Genomic DNA, 15,656 nt, shown 5'->3' with positions numbered 1-15,656 from the left:
CGGGGTCGCGCTAAATCGCTAAACCGGAAATAGCAAAAAAAGGGTCCATCGCGCGATCGCGTCATATCCGATTTCGCGCTAAATCGGGGCGCGTAAAATCGGGGTTCCACTGTACTTGAATGAAGGGACCAAAGATGCGATTGCTAAATTTGCTGATGACAAAAAGCTGTGAAGGAGACTTAAGGGGTAGGGGGATATAGATATGTAATCTGGCAAATAGTTCTGGCAAATGGAGTATAACGTGAGAAAATGTGTAATTATCCATTTTGGAAGGATGAATTTAAAAACATGTTATCGAAACGGTGAGAGATTGCAGGGCTCTGAGATACAGAGGGATCTGAGTGTCCCAGTGCATGAATTGCAAAAGGATAGTGTGCAGGTACAGCAAGTAATCAGGAAAGCTAATAAAATGTTATCATTTATTGTGAGGGGAACTGAACACAAGAGTAGGAAGATTTTGCTTCAGTTATACAGAGCATTATGAAGACCACATCTGGAGTACTGTGTACAGTATTGGTCTCCTTATTTATTTAAGGAAGGGTATAAATACGTTGGACCTAGTTCAGAGAAGGTTTACTACATTCCTATCTGGAATGGGAGGGTTGTTTTATGAGGAAAGGTTGGACAGAATAGGCTTGTATCTGCTGGAGTTTAGAGGAGTCAGAGGTGACTTGATTGAAACATGTAAGATTCTGAGGGATCTTGACAGGGTGGATGTGAGAGAATCTAGAACTCGGGGTGACGGTTTAAAAATAAGGAAGCTCCTATTTATGACAGATGGGGAGAATTTTTTTCTGAATATCAAGAGTCTCTGGAACTCTTTCCTCAAAAGGCAGTGGAAGCAGAGTCTTTACGGCAGAGATCGATAGATCCTTGATGAGCAAGGGGGTGAAAGCGTCTCGCGGGTAGGCAGGAATGTGGGGTTAAGGTTACATTCAGATCAGCCACGATCTTGTTGAATGGTGCAGCAGGCTCGAGGGGCCGAGTGGCCTACTCTTGCTCCTAATTCATCTGTTCGTATTTACATTGCCACTGCAGCTTTAATCCATTGGGCTTTAATCTTGCCATTATCTGGCACTTTGAAAGTCCTAAAATACAACATCAACCACACTACCCTCATCAAAATAACTGAAATAAGCAGTGCTACAAATTCTCTGCCGGCTGTGGGATCTGAACACACTTAACCTAAACAGTATTTTTTATGGAGGGAATTCAGATTTCCATAGAGCCATAGAATCCCTACAGTGCAGAAGGAGGCCATTCAGCCCATTGAGTCTGCACCAACTGTGTGAAACAGTGTTTTATCCTGGCCCACTGACCCTGCTCTATCCCTGTAACCTTGCGCACTTACCGTGACTAATCCATCTAACTACATACCTTTGGACACTAAGGGGCAATTTAGCATGGCAAATCCACCTAACCCACGCAACTTTGGACTGGGAGGAATCCAGAGCACCCGGAGGAAACAAACGCAGACACAGGGAGAATGTGCAAACTCCAAACAGACTGTTAACCAAAGCCGGAATCAAACTTGTGTCCCTGGTGCTGTGAGGTGGCAGTGCTAACCACTGTGCCACCCCATATGACCCTTTGTGTGAAGAAATGTTTCCTAAAGTCACCACTGAATGGTCTAGCTCTAATTTTAAGGTTATGCTCCATTCTGGACCATAGTCATTTGTTTCTTCTTCATTCACTCTGCTAAAGCCTTTCAGCATCTTAAACATGCCATCTGTGACCTCTGACACCTAGAAAGATAAGGGCAGAAAATTCCCCTCCTAGCCACACACCATCTTGACTCGGAACTATGTCACCGTTCCTTCACTATCTCTGATTCTCCCTTCCGAACAGCAGCCTGGGTATACCTACACCACATGGACTGCAAAGCTTCAGGAAGGTGGCTCACAATTAGGGATGGGCAGCAAATGCTAGCCTTGTCATCGAGGCTCACGTCCTGTGAATGAATTTAAAAAAACTCACTTAGGTCATCCATTAACCTTGTACACTCAAATGAAGAAATGTCTAGTCTATGAAACCTGTTCTCAGCTTTGGCACAGTAAGAGTTTTAACAACGCCAGGTTAAAGTTCAACAGGTTTATTTGGTAGCAAAAACCACTAGATTTCGGAGTGCTGCTCCTTCGTCAGATGGAGTGGATGTCTGCTCTCAAACAGGGCAAACACAGTAAGAAGTTTAACAACACCAGGTTAAAGTCCAAGCAAAAGTCACAAGCTTTCGGAGCTTTAAGCTCCTTCTTCAGGTGAGTGGGAATTCTGTTCACAAACAGGGCATATAAAGACACAAACTCAATTTACAGAATAATGGTTGGAATGCGAATACTTACAGCTAATCAAGTCTTAAAGGTACAAACAATGTGAGTGGAGAGAGCATCAAGACAGGTTAAAGAGATGTGTATTGTCTCCAGACAGGACAGCCAGTGAGACTCTGCAAGTCCAGGCAAGCTGTGGGGATCTCAAACAGGGCATATAGAGACACAAACTCAAGTTACAGAATACTGATTAGAATGCGAATCTTTACAGCTAATCAGGTCTTAAAGATACAGACAATGTGAGTGGAGGGAGCATTAGGCACAGGTTAAAGAAATGTGTATTGTCTCCCGACAGGACAGCCAGTGAGATTCTGCATCTGATGAAGGAGCAGCACTTCGAAAGCTAATGGCATTTGCTACCAAATAAACCTGTTTGACTTTAACCTGGTGTTGTTAAAACTCTTACTGTGTTCACCCCAGTCCAACGCCGGCATCTCCACATCTCAGCTTTGGCCCCAGTGTTATTGTGGTGAACCTGTGCAGTGGCAATTCCATGGCTTCCTGAGGGTGTGGCGCTCAGAACTGAACACAGTACTCCGTCAGAACCCTGCATCAACAAATCAATACCTTAATAAGAGGGGAGAAACTGGACAAAGTCAATGTGTGGAAACACTGAATATTAATGCAACATCTTGTGTGGAGGAAACAGGAGCATATCAGGCTCCTGTCCAGGGCTTGTTTTCTTTTGTATTCTTGTTTGTTTTCTCCCCTGGGTGTAATTGGAAAGCCTCTTTCCTTTTTCCAATTTATGTTTGCAGTGTTCGCCTTCAGAGGAACAGAACAGATGACACAAACACCTCTGTAAGCGGAGACTAGCTGGCTAACAGCTGGGGGAGGAGTAATTTGTAAGCCTGATTCCCTCGTGAGCAGCCAAGTTTAAATTAAAAACGAGTTGCTGAGGTGTTCCATCGCCCCTTTGGTGCTTTGCACGGAGGAACATCGTTAAAAGTTTTTAAAAGTTTATTTACTAGTCATAAGTAAGGCTTACATTAACACTGCAATGAAGTTACTGTGAATTTCCCCTAGTCGCCACACTCCGGCGCTTGTTCGGGTCAATGCACCCTAACCAGGATGTCTTTCATACCGTGGGAAGAAACCGGAGCACCTGGAGGAAACCCACGCAGACATGGGGAGAACATGCAAACTCCGCACAGACAGTGACCCAAGCCGGGAATCGAACCCGGGACCCTGGTGCTGTAAGGCAGCAGTGCTAACCACTGTGCCACCGTGCCGCCCTATGGAGTTGGAGTTGCAAGTTATTTTGAATCCTGTGTCATGGCTGACAGTTGCATGCTGTTAGTCAAGATTAGTGTTTGTTGCAGTTCTATCAGAAGATCAGACCGAGAGGTTTATCAAAGAAAACATTAGAACTATGTTTGGTGTAGTTCTATCCATTTTGTTACATCCTTCTGCTCCCCAAACGTTGCGTTCAGCTGAGAAGCCAGGCAACATGCTCCAGGTTTTGCAGAGCTGCTACGGCAAGCGTGACCAGGTGATCTGCTATTTTTATATTTTGAAGAGAGGAAGGAAACACTTGGCTTATATAGTTGTTATTCTTTAAAAGAAGTGTATTCTTTGAAAGAAGATACTAGTGCACAAGTGTACTTGTGCACTAGTATCTGCAACAGGATGCATGTAGATGTAGTGGGCGGCACAGTGGTTAGCATTGCTGCCTCACAGCGCCAGGGACCCGGGTTCGATTTCCAGCTTGGGTAACTGTCTGTCTGTGCGGAGTCTGCACGTTCACCCCGTGTCTGCGTGGGTTTCCTCCGGGTGCTTCGGTTCCTCCCACAGTCTGAAAGACGTGCTGGTTAGGTGAATTGGCCTGGCTAAATTCTCCCTCAGTGTACCCGAACAGGCGCTGGAGTGTGGCAACTAGGGGATTTTCACAGCAACTTCATTGCAGTGTTAATGTAAGCCTACTTGTGACACTAATAAATACACTTTAAAGTACTGTATTCTGATTCAGTTGCAGAGTAAACAACACTGAGCATTGACCTGTGTTGTGATTCCAGTCTGAGGGTAGTATTCTGGGTTGACTCCATTGTTAACTTCCTGTGTCATCTTTTCCCCCCTTCTAATTTGTAGGAAATTGTCTAACTTTCGCAATTTCTTCGGTCCATCTAGTGTCAGCATAGAGGTGCTCACAAGATAGACACAGAAAAGCTCCCTCCACACTGTCCCTCACCAAACACTCCCAGGACAGGTACAGCACGGGGTTAGATATAGAGTAAAGCTCCCTCTACATTGTCCCCACCAAACACTCCCAGGACAGGTACAGCACGGGGTTAGATATAGAGTAAAGCTCCCTCTATACTGTCCCCATCAAACGCTCCCAGGACAGGTACAGCACGGGGTTAGATACAGAGTAAAGCTCCCTCTACACTGTCTCCATTAATCATTCCCAGGATAAATACAGCACGGGGTTAGATACAGAGTAAAGCTCCCTCTACACTGTCCCCATCAATCATTCCCAGGATAGATACAGCACGGGGTTAGATACAGAGTAAAGCTCCCTCTACACCGTCCCCCATCAAACACTCCCAGGACAGGTACAGCACGGGGTTAGATACAGAGTAAAGCTCCCTCTCCACTGTCCCCCATCAAGCACTCCCAGGACAGGTACAGCACGGGGTTAGATACTAAAAGCTAGTTTCCAGAGCTCATATTGCATAGAAAAAACATGAGGTTATATAATGGAGAAGGCTTTTTGTTCCTGTCCGTCTGTCCATGTGCCTTCTGCACATGAGCAGTAGTTCCCTTTATCTCCTATCTTTCAGCACTCTATCTATCATTCCCTGTTACTGGACAAGTTATCCAGAAGAAATTAGCTTAAATCCTGACATGAGAGATTGAGAAATTGAATTAATTTAAGCAATTTTTAAAATTGGGGAAGAAAAAACCTGGTTTTAGTTGGAGTGGCCATGAAGAGTCGGATTGTCATCAAAGTCCGGCTGGTTCACTATTATCCTTTGGAGAAGGAATCTTGCTCTCCTTACCCAGTCTGGCCTTAGTGACCGCAGTCCCACATTGCTGACTCTGAAACCCACTGAGTTGCATGAACCTCTACAGCAATGGTTCGAGGAGACTGCCCATCAGGACAACTAGGAGGCTGATGAGAAGGCTGATAACATCCCTGAGTATGAAGTTTTAAAAAATGTCTGTTTTAATCAGTGATGCTGGAACAACCTCTGGTTGGCCCAAAGTGCTTCACATCCACTGAAGCAGTACTTTTTAAAATGATTTGCATAAAGCAAGCTCCGACAAACAATAATGTGATAATCTGAGATTATCAAATAACCTCATTGTTGATTGAGTAATAAATATTGACCAGGACGAAGCAGATAGCTCCTCTTCAGAATAGTGTCAAGGGATCCTCTGTGTCCAGCTGAGGGAGTAGGTGTCTCATCTGACTGACCAACACTCCCTCTATACTACACTGGGAATGATTTCTGTGCTTGAAGTGAGGTTTGAACCCACAAATGTCTGACTCGAAGGTGAGAATGCTACACATTGAGCCACTGCCGACACCACTTGGCAGGGTGGGGATACTGCTAAATGGGCAAGTTCACCAGCACCTTCATGCTGTGTGAGCAATAAACCCCAAGCCTTGAATTTACAGCAAGGTTCATTGATTAAATCCAAATAAATGTCGGGAGGCAGTGAATTAACTTGTGCCTAAGACACAATTGCAAAGTATTAACTTGTTGGGTGGGGTATGATCTTGCAGTACCCCACCCAACAGATGAACAATGGTGGTGCATGCTAATTGGATATTTGGCTGCAAAAGGCATCACTTCCCTGGCTTGTCCTCACTTGATGTCCATACTGCCATCCACATTTGGTGTTGGAATTCCTGCTGGTTTTCTCCCTCGCCCTTTCAAGGGGCTTGGCCATTCAGGCTGAGGTCAGTATAACATGACGCAAATCAGGAACCAATCCTGGGACCTTTTGTGGCCATTATGGCTCCGCATACTATTGTCATCTGATCTATCAGGGGAGGCACTGAATTGAAGTGTATGAAAGTTAGTTGGCAGCACAGAGGCGTAGGGCAGTGCGATGGCGCAGTGGTTAGCACTGATATTTCACAGCACCAGGGACCCAGGTTCAATTCCCAGTTTGGGTCACTGTCTGTGTAGAGTTTGCACGTTCTACCCATGTCTGTGTGAGTTTCCTCCGGGTGCTCCGGTTTCCTCCCCACAGTCCGAAAGACATGCTGGTTAGGTGCATTGGCCATGCTAAATTCTCCCTCAGTGTACCCGAACAGGCGCCAGAGTGTGGTGACTAGGGGATTTTCACAGTAACTTCATTGCAGTGTTAATGTAAGCCTACTTGTGGCAAATAATTAAACTTTATCCAAAGTGGAATTAAACTCCTTCGATTCAACTGGTTAATGTGGTTATTGTGACATACTGACTTCAACATGAGAAGCTTCATTGGAAAAGTTAAAAAGGGGCCTGGGTTTTATACTATTTCAGTCATGAGTACTGCTCATGTTGGAGGATTCGAATGTTATGTTGCACATCTCTGTTTGGAAACCTTTGCGGCAGCAGCATAATCTTTGAACAAAGTTAGAAATGAGAATTTTTAGTCTTTATTTACTTTCACTTGTCTATCAATCCTCCCCTCGATCTGCCTGGAAATAGTTATCCTTGCATCCATATTCCCTTATTAGTTTTGAGAGTGGTGCTGACCTCTGTCACCAGTGCAGTTATAACAAGCCCCTCCGTGATCTGTGGCAATGGAGGCTTCCGCCCTCTTAATGTGAGATATATTTTCATCAGTAAGCCCTCTCGAATGTTCATAGAAATGTGTGAAACAGCTCAAATTTAGAAATCATAGAATGCTACAGTGCAGGAGGAGGCCATTCTGTGAAGAGATAAAATCGGTTATCGTACCATGAAATCCAAGTGGACAGACAACATTGCACAGATCAAACAGTGGAAGCATTTGTATCCGCAAATCCATTATATTGGAGTATGGTCTACTCATAATGAATGGGCGGCATGGTGGCACAGTGGTTAGCACTGCTGCTTCACAGCTCCAGGGTCCCAGGTTCGATTCCCGGCTCGGGTCACTGTCTGTGTGGAGTTTGCACATTCTCCTCGTGTCTGCGTGGGTTTCCTCCGGGTGCTCCGGTTTCCTCCCACAGTCCAAAGATTACATACATAGAAACATAGAAACCCTACAGTGCAGAAGGAGGCCATTCGGCCCATTGAGTCTGCACCGACCACAATCCCACCCAGGCCCTACCCCCACATATTTACCCGCTAATCCCTCTAACTACGCATCTCAGGGACAATTTTTAACCTGGCCAATCAACCTAACCCGCACATCTTTGGACTGTGGGAGGAAACCAGAGCACCCGGAGGAAACCCACGCAGACACGAGGAGAATGTGCAAACTCCACACAGACAGTGACCCGAGCCGGGAATCGAACCCAGGACCCTGGAGCTGTGAAGCAGCAGTGCTAACCACTGTGCTACCGTGCCGGTTAGGTTGTGGGTTAGGTTGATTGGCCAGGTTAAAAATTGCCCCTTAGAGTCCTGGGATGCGTAGGTTAGAGGGATTAGCGGGTAAATATGTGGGGGTAGGGCCTGGGTGGGATTGTGGTCGGTGCAGACTCGATGGGCCGAATGGCCTCCTTCTGCACTGTAGGGTTTCTATGATTTCTATGATTTCATTCGGCCCATCGGGTCTGCACCAACAATAATCCCACGCAGACTCTATCCCCGTAACTCCACATCTTTACCCTGCTAATCCCTCTAATTTATGCATCCCGGGACACCAAGGGTTAATTTATCATGGCCAATCAATCTAACCCGCACTTCTTTGGTCTGTGGGAGGAATCTGGAGCACCCGGAGGAAGCCCTCGCAGACACGGGGAGAATGTGCAAACTCTACACTGACAGTGACCCAAGTCGGGAATCGAAGCCGGGTCCCTGGCGCTGTGAGGCAGCAGTGCTAGCCACTGTGCCACCCCTTTTTAATTTAATAGTCTACCCTAGCTCTAAGGAGATTCTTACTGAGTTTCTAGAGCAACTACACTGATTCCTCACTTAAACATCTGCGATGTGGAGATTTAGAGGAACTTGGGGTTCTTCACTCTGGAGTGAAGTTTCGGGGTGTCATCGCTGAAGCACTCAGTGTTCTTGGGGGGCTAAAAGAATTGAAGTGGAGATGCCGGCGTTGGACTGGGGTAAACACTAAGAGTTTTAACAACACCAGGTTAAAGTCCAACAGGTGTATTTGGTAGCAAATGCTAATGGGTATTTGGTAGTTTATGGCATTTGCTACCAAATACACCTGTTGGACTTTAACCTGGTGTTGTTAGAACTCTTACTAAAAGAATTGAACCCAGATAATGAAGAAGGCAGCTGCAAACCTTCAAGCCATGAGACACTGGCGATGGATTGGAGTTCTGAGGGGCACTGACAGTTTGCTCAGAGGATAGCGAACATGTAGAAGACTAGACAATCCAGGGAGCAATGAAAGTGTGCTGTGTGGGAAAAGTTAAGGAAGAATTGGTTATGTATTGAATGGGGATGTGGAAATATAAATTTCAGCTTTTGTGACTGGCCAAAAGACCACTGAGTATTTTCAGTCCAGTATCGCCATTTATACTTGTAATACCTTAGTTTTCCCCCCATCCCACTTCTCCCAACCCCACAGGTTGTCTCCCATAATGAGAACATAGACGGAGACAACCTTGTCAAATAACAAGGGTGTAGTGGCAGTGAGTTGGATCTGCCATTTTAAGGCTAGCCAGAGATAAGATGCCCTCACACCAGCTGTACTCCTCTGAAACGACACAAACCAAACTGTTAATTAACAACAATAAAATGTTTAACACTTAACATTAGCAAGGAAGCTACTAGCAAGTAGGAAAGGAAAACAAATGGGAGAAGGTGGCATGTACTACATCTCTGATGTTTTCCTTTTGGAAATAAATTGAACACCAACAACTTGCTTCTAAGTTCGAAACCCTCTTATTTTTCTCTCCTACCCATTTTCCGCTAAAGGTTACCTGCCGGTTATAGCTTGCTCTCTATGCTGTAAATGTTCTGTAGCGATCCTGTGCTCTCGCTTGCTCAGCCCTCTGTACCTGCGGCCTCCTCGCTTGTTCCCCTTCTGTTATTCTGTGTTGTGTGCTGAGAGGCAGATACGCTGGCCTTTCTCATTTGTGGTGAGGGATTATTCTTTTTGCTGCGTTGAATTGCACAGTAGATATTTTAATCATCGATCTTCTCGCCTGTTATTTGTTTTTCAACCCATCATAATCTTCGAATATCAAGGTGAGTAATGATAATTGAAACTGACTAGAAGAATCATCGATTGCCTTCCTTAAACAGTCTCCTCAACATTGGTATTGCTGGAATGTACAAAATTTTGCTTTTAAAGCATGAATAGATGTGACTATTGTAGCTATTACTTTTATTCAGGAATAAATAATGCCAATGTCTTTTATCTCAAAGGAGTCCACGGGGAGATGAGTATTTAGATGCTCTGTTTAGAGTGACAGATGGTCGACATTGAATCACAGGCTCATGAATGATCGTGGGTTCATTTGGGGGCCACACAAGTTGAACTGCTCGTGTGTCTGGGAAGCAATCTGGGACGGCACAGATGCTGCGGTCCATGATGACCACTGCTATCTGGGATCCAAGATTCAAAGTTATGGAGGGGCATTCTAATGCATGAATCGGTCATCGTACCATGAAATCCAAGTGGACAGACAACATTGCACAGATCAAACTGTGGAAGCGTTTGTATCCGCAAATCCATTATATTGGAGTATGGTCTACTCAGAATGAATGGGCGGCATGGTGGCACAGTGGTTTGCACTGCTGCTTCACAGCGCCAGGGACCCAGATTCCATTCCGGCCTTGGGTCACTGTCTGTGTGGAGTCTGCACATTCTCCCCGTGTCTGCATGGGTTTCCTCCAGGTGCTCCGGTTTCCTCCCACAGCCTGAAAGATGTACTGGTTAGGTGCATTGACCTGAACAGGCACTGGAGTGTGGCGACTAGGGGAATTTCACAGTAACTTCATTGCAGTGATAATGTAAGCCTTACTTGTGACTAATAAATAAACTTTAACTTTACTTTTAAAAGTCGTGTAAGGCAAAGTGTTTGCACTTTAATACTTTGCTGATGGGACATTTTGGACGTGTGCTATAAAATCTGATCTGAAGGATTTCTCGGTAGGTTTCCCCAATATCGTTCAAAATATTGAATTTCATTTGTGGCTCTTAACTTTCCCATCCAAATGCATGTTGCTGGAAAGAGCATCTGACAAGGGCAGTAACCATCCTTTTCCCTTCTCTACACCCTCACTGTAAAGAGTCTTGGTTTTTTTTTCCCCTTCTGCATGATTTTAAATGGGTCTTCCTTCCCTCCCTTTTTGCATTCCTTTTCCCTTGCACCTCCACAGCATGTTCCCTCGAGTCGCCACAGTAGACAGGTCAGACGCCACCTTGACTTTGCGGAGGAGGACTTGGAGCTGAGGACTGTAAGTCACTATCACGGTGTGTTTGTGCTTGATTGCATGTATTCACTCGTTTCCGCACTGTCCCTTGCTTGCATGTATTTGCTGGTTTGACCCTGCCTTATTCTTGTGCTGCTCGCTATTTCCACATCCTCCTTTCACACCAGGTTATGGTTCTCATTAATTAAATCAGGAAATGGCCAGTTGTGCCCCATGGGTCGATCAGTATCTGAAAAACAGGTTCACAATTCTGATGTAAAAGCGATTCCTTGGAGGAAGTGGCATGCCTCTGAGATAGATGGCCAGGCAAAGAGGAGAATGTGCTTGTAGTTGCAGCTGTTTTCTTGACAGCAATGCTGTGTCCTCAGAGTCAGAGAGGCCCCTTTTGTTTATTCCATGGGAGCTCTTTCCGATGTTGTTTGCTGGTGTAGATGCCTCTATCATGTAAATTGGACAAAGCATGAGGCTCGTGCAATCGGCATCTTCCTCTTGTTGAAGAAGTTTATAATGACTTGCTTGAAGTCTACACTTGGCAGGAGCTAAATCTGGCTGAAGGGATCCTTGACTAGGCGCTATTAACAGTTTTTACAAATGCCTATGTAGAGTAGATGTGTATTACAGTGTTTGAGAAGGAACTAAATTTAGCTTTCAGAGGTGCTTAAGGAAGCAATTTCTTCTGGAACAGATGTCCGTGCTCTTGGCAGGGCTCCTGTAATTCATAACTTCCCCTGTGAGCTACCACTCTGTGCTAATGCAAAGTCCAACTGTTTCATTAAATGCTCGGTGGTTTGTTTTCTGTAAAACTAACAACCCATCAACTATTGATCTGTGGTTTCACCAATTCAGTTTATATCAGAGAATGGCCCCATTTGAAAAGTCTTAAGTTATTACAACAACAGTAACTTCCAGTAAAGCTAAATGCCCTTTCCTTTTCAGACTTCATAGAATCATAGAATCCTAAGTGCAGAAGGAGGCCATTTGGCCCATCAAGTCTGCACCGACCACAATCCCACCCAGGTCCTATCCCCATAACCTGTGCATTTACCCGAAGTAGTCCCCCTGACACGAAGGGGAAATTTAGCATGGCCAATCCACCTAACCCATCTTTGGACTGTGGGGGTAAACTGGAGCACCCGGAAGGAACCCACGCAGACACGGGGAGAACGTGCAAACTCTTCACAGACAGTGACCCAAGCTAGGAATCGAACCCAGGTCCTTGGCGCTGTGAGGCAGCAGTGCTAACCACTGTGCCACCGTGCTGACTTGTCTCTGCCTCCCTCATGGGCACCACAACCAAGTGATTATTCTTCCTGTGTGAAGTTAGATTTTAATTGCTAACAAACTATGCAGATGGAGTGTTTGCTGTGCTCTGCCAGCACTGCTGCCTCACAGCACCAGGGACCGGGTTCAATTCCATCCTCGTCTTATTGTCTGTGTGGAGTTTGCACATTCTCCATGTGTCTACATGAGTTTACTCTGGGTGCTCCGGTTTCCTCCCACACTCCAAAGATGTGTGGGTTAGGTGGATTGGCCGTGCTAAATTGACCCTAGTGTCAGGGATTAGCAGGGTAAATATGTGGGGTTACGGGAATAGGGCCTGGGTGGCATTGTGGTCAGTGCAGACTCGATGGGCCGAATAGCCTCCTTCTGCTCTGTAGGAATTCTTTAATCTACCTGTGCAGGAGTCTTACAGGCACATTCTCCAGCAGCTTGTCGAAATGGCTGTTTTCCTTGGGTTTTGATGGGGTGGGTCAGCTCAGTTGGCTAGGTGACCAGCGTGTGCTTCCGGATAATGCCCACAGCAATTCCTGTCCGGCTGAGGTTGACTTGGGACCTGCTTCCTCGGTCTACCCCTGAGAGTGGAAGGCAATGGCAGCACTGACAAAAACTGCCAAGAAAATAACTCAGGATGAATCATCAGCAGATAATGAGCCAAGGAGCTGCCTCCAGGCGAAGCATAAAGGAATAAATGAACCAGTGAGTACAGCGAAGTTACTCAATCCATTCAGAGTATCATAGCCAAGTCCCATGCTGGACATGCACATGTTTCCAGCAATAGATGATGATTAGAAGTGGGCATTTTGTTAACCCTCAGGGCTGAACAGATAATTGTCATGCCCCTAATTCTAACCTGTTTCAAAGATTTTGGCATGCAAAAGATCTTGGATTTTAACACTTCTATCTGTGTTCAGTAAGTAGTCTCACAACACCAGGTTAAAGTCGAACAGGTTTATTTGGTAGCACGAGCTTTCGGAGCGTTGTCCCTTCATCAGGTGAGCGAGTAACTCGCATTCCATCCATTATCTTGTAATTGAGTCTGTGTCTATATATGCCCTGTTTGTGAACCCAACTCTTTACTCACCTGATGAAGGGGCAACGCTCTGAAAACTCGTGCTACCAAATAAACCTGTTGGACTTTAATCTGGTGTTGTGAGACTACTTGCCGTGCCCACCCCAGTCCAACGCCGGCAATTCCACATCATATCTGTGTTCAGATTAGGTTTTAGTCAAATTACAGGTCAGAATGGAAGAAGAGAGAGGAGGAGAATAGGAGGACCTTCTGCCTTTCTTTATCTCAAAGGCACATGCTTCCTCCTGGCTACTCAGCAGAGCAGTAAAAATGCAGGAAAATAAGTGCCATAAACTTGACGTCACTGACTTGGTTCGTGATAGGTGGCAGAAGTCATTTAACCTTAAACAGGAGAGAATGCGCATGTTATCAAAAGAGGTCCTTGTCTCTCCCATTTGAAGCCATTGATGCTTCTCTCTCTGTTTGAATGGGGTTGGTTTTAATAAGAGTAGGCAATGGCTTAATAAGAACAGTTTACAAAATAGGTTATTACTTACCAAGCATTCGGTACAATTGATCTGCCTGGTTTTGTTTAATGAAAACCTTACCCGGTTCACCTCCAGTTTAGTACATAATCTGTCCCAAACTGCTTCTGTTAACTAAGCTCTCCTGCCTTCATGTTCCAAGGTAAGTGCTTCATGCTCATTCTGCTGTTGTGAAGAGATGTGAAATCCTTGCATTGTAAGTGACAGTATTGTATCTGCTATGTTCAGCTGAGCAATTTCACTGCATCCCAACTCGACTAGCCAGTCTCAAAGCTGTGATCCAGGGCTAATTTGCTGGTCTGTTTAAGACTAACTGGTCAGTTTAATGCATCTACTTCACTTGTATGGACTATAAACAATAAAAATAAGTAATTAGCCATAGTCCACAAGACCATGGGCATATCTACTCATTCTCACTTATTACCCTCAGATATAAACTAAGGGAAAAAATTCACAAAGTTCATGAGAAGTTGAAGTGTCACAGTTTGTCATTAAACTACATGGAACAGATTTTGTGATTGAGTCATGTTTAAGTATTGTTTTAAAGCAATGAATTGATGTGACTTTAAAATAACATGCTGAAAACATTGAAGGTGTATATTAAAACACAATTGTAGAATGTCTCGGTTTATAATCTTATTTCAAATTCAGACTTTTGAGGTGTCCTTTTCCATCCTGGACTTTTCTTTCAAATACTTTCACTGACCCCCCTGTCCCAAGGGAATGAGGGATTTCTGATTTTTTAATAAATTGTTCACTGAGTAGGAAGTTAGTATCATAGCATAGTTGGGAACAAAGAAAAAAATAGACACTTGGACAACTGAGATTTTAAACAGCAGACTGTGAGCTATGTTCCTGACCCCTGAGCTGGGAGCATATATGAAGGCTAATATTTGCAATTTGAAGTCCTTCAGTAGAAAGGCAAGCTCAAATACCAAGTAAGCGGGTCCACAAACTGGACTGGCTGAGATTGAGCTGAGTAAGTGGAACTTGTTTTTGACTATTATTTCTACATTCACTTATTCAAAAAATAAATCGGAAGAAATTGAAATAAGTATTGAAGGACATGACAATTAGCTTGGGTTTCCACGTCAGATCACCAAAGCTCCTGCCCACACTCAGCTTTGTAAATCTTACAAATTGGTTTACAGATGAAGAATGACCATTTGTGTGAAGTATATGATTCCCCAGCACAAAGTGATGCTTTCAGCGAGGGAGCAGGAGCAGCAACCGCTTCCCAATGCCCTGAAAAAATTGTAGAATCCCTACAGTGCAGAAGGAGGCCATTCGGCCCATCGAGTCTACACCGACCACAATCCCACCCAGGCCCTATTCCTGTAAACCCACACATTTTACCCCGCTAATGCCCCTGACACTAAGGGTCAATTTAACATGGCCAATCAACCTAATCCACATGTCTTTGGATTGTGGGAGGAAACCAGAGCACCTGGAGGAAACAATAGAATCCTTACAGTGCAGAAGGAGGCCATTCGGCCCATCGAGTCTACACCGACCACAATCCCACCCAGGCCCAGTAACCCTACATGTTTACCCTACTAATCCCCCTGACACTAGGGTCAATTTAGCATGGCCAATCCACCTAACCAGCACATCTTTGGACTGTGGGAGGAAACCAGAGCACCTGGAGGAAACCCACGAAGACACGGGGAGAACGTGCAGACTCCACATTGACAGTGACCCGAGGTCGGAATTGAACCCGGGTCCCTGGCGCTGTGAGGCAGCAGTGCTAACCACTGTGCCACCATGCCACAAAATGTAAATGTTCAAAGCAGAACATTTTTGGCAGATGCACATTTGAAGAAACAGCCCATATTACCTGCGTTTCTGCTATCCAGCTAAGGATGTGAACATCCTTGTGCTGCAAGGTATGAATGATAAATGAGTTGATATTGTGATTTACTATCAGCAATCGGTCAAATTCAAAGCATCTCTGCAGCTTGATTGGTCGGTGCCCCATACGTGCTGCCAGAAGTGCTAGTTTGCAAACATA

General features: G+C 45.0%; 1 protein-coding gene across 4 annotated transcripts in view; it reads left to right on the top strand.

Annotated features, from left to right (window-relative positions):
* The window catches only part of LOC144503915 (ras-associated and pleckstrin homology domains-containing protein 1-like), a 214,478-nt gene that overhangs the window by 129,851 nt on the left and 68,971 nt on the right, over positions 1 to 15,656 (top strand). For 3 of the 4 annotated variants that reach the window (XM_078228987.1, XM_078228988.1, XM_078228986.1), the window contains exon 5: positions 10,757 to 10,834. The exons of the other annotated variant lie outside the window; for it this stretch is intronic. In XM_078228987.1, the coding sequence (XP_078085113.1) occupies positions 10,757 to 10,834 (78 nt within the window). The remainder of the gene's footprint in view (positions 1 to 10,756; positions 10,835 to 15,656) is intronic. 4 annotated transcript variants of the gene reach the window in all.

Source organism: Mustelus asterias, chromosome 14 (assembly GCF_964213995.1).
Source record: "Mustelus asterias chromosome 14, sMusAst1.hap1.1, whole genome shotgun sequence".
In the NCBI taxonomy this organism is placed as follows: domain Eukaryota; kingdom Metazoa; phylum Chordata; class Chondrichthyes; order Carcharhiniformes; family Triakidae; genus Mustelus; species Mustelus asterias.
The sequence above is the reverse complement of the archived record's forward strand: the minus strand, read 5'-3'. Positions and strand labels throughout refer to the sequence as shown.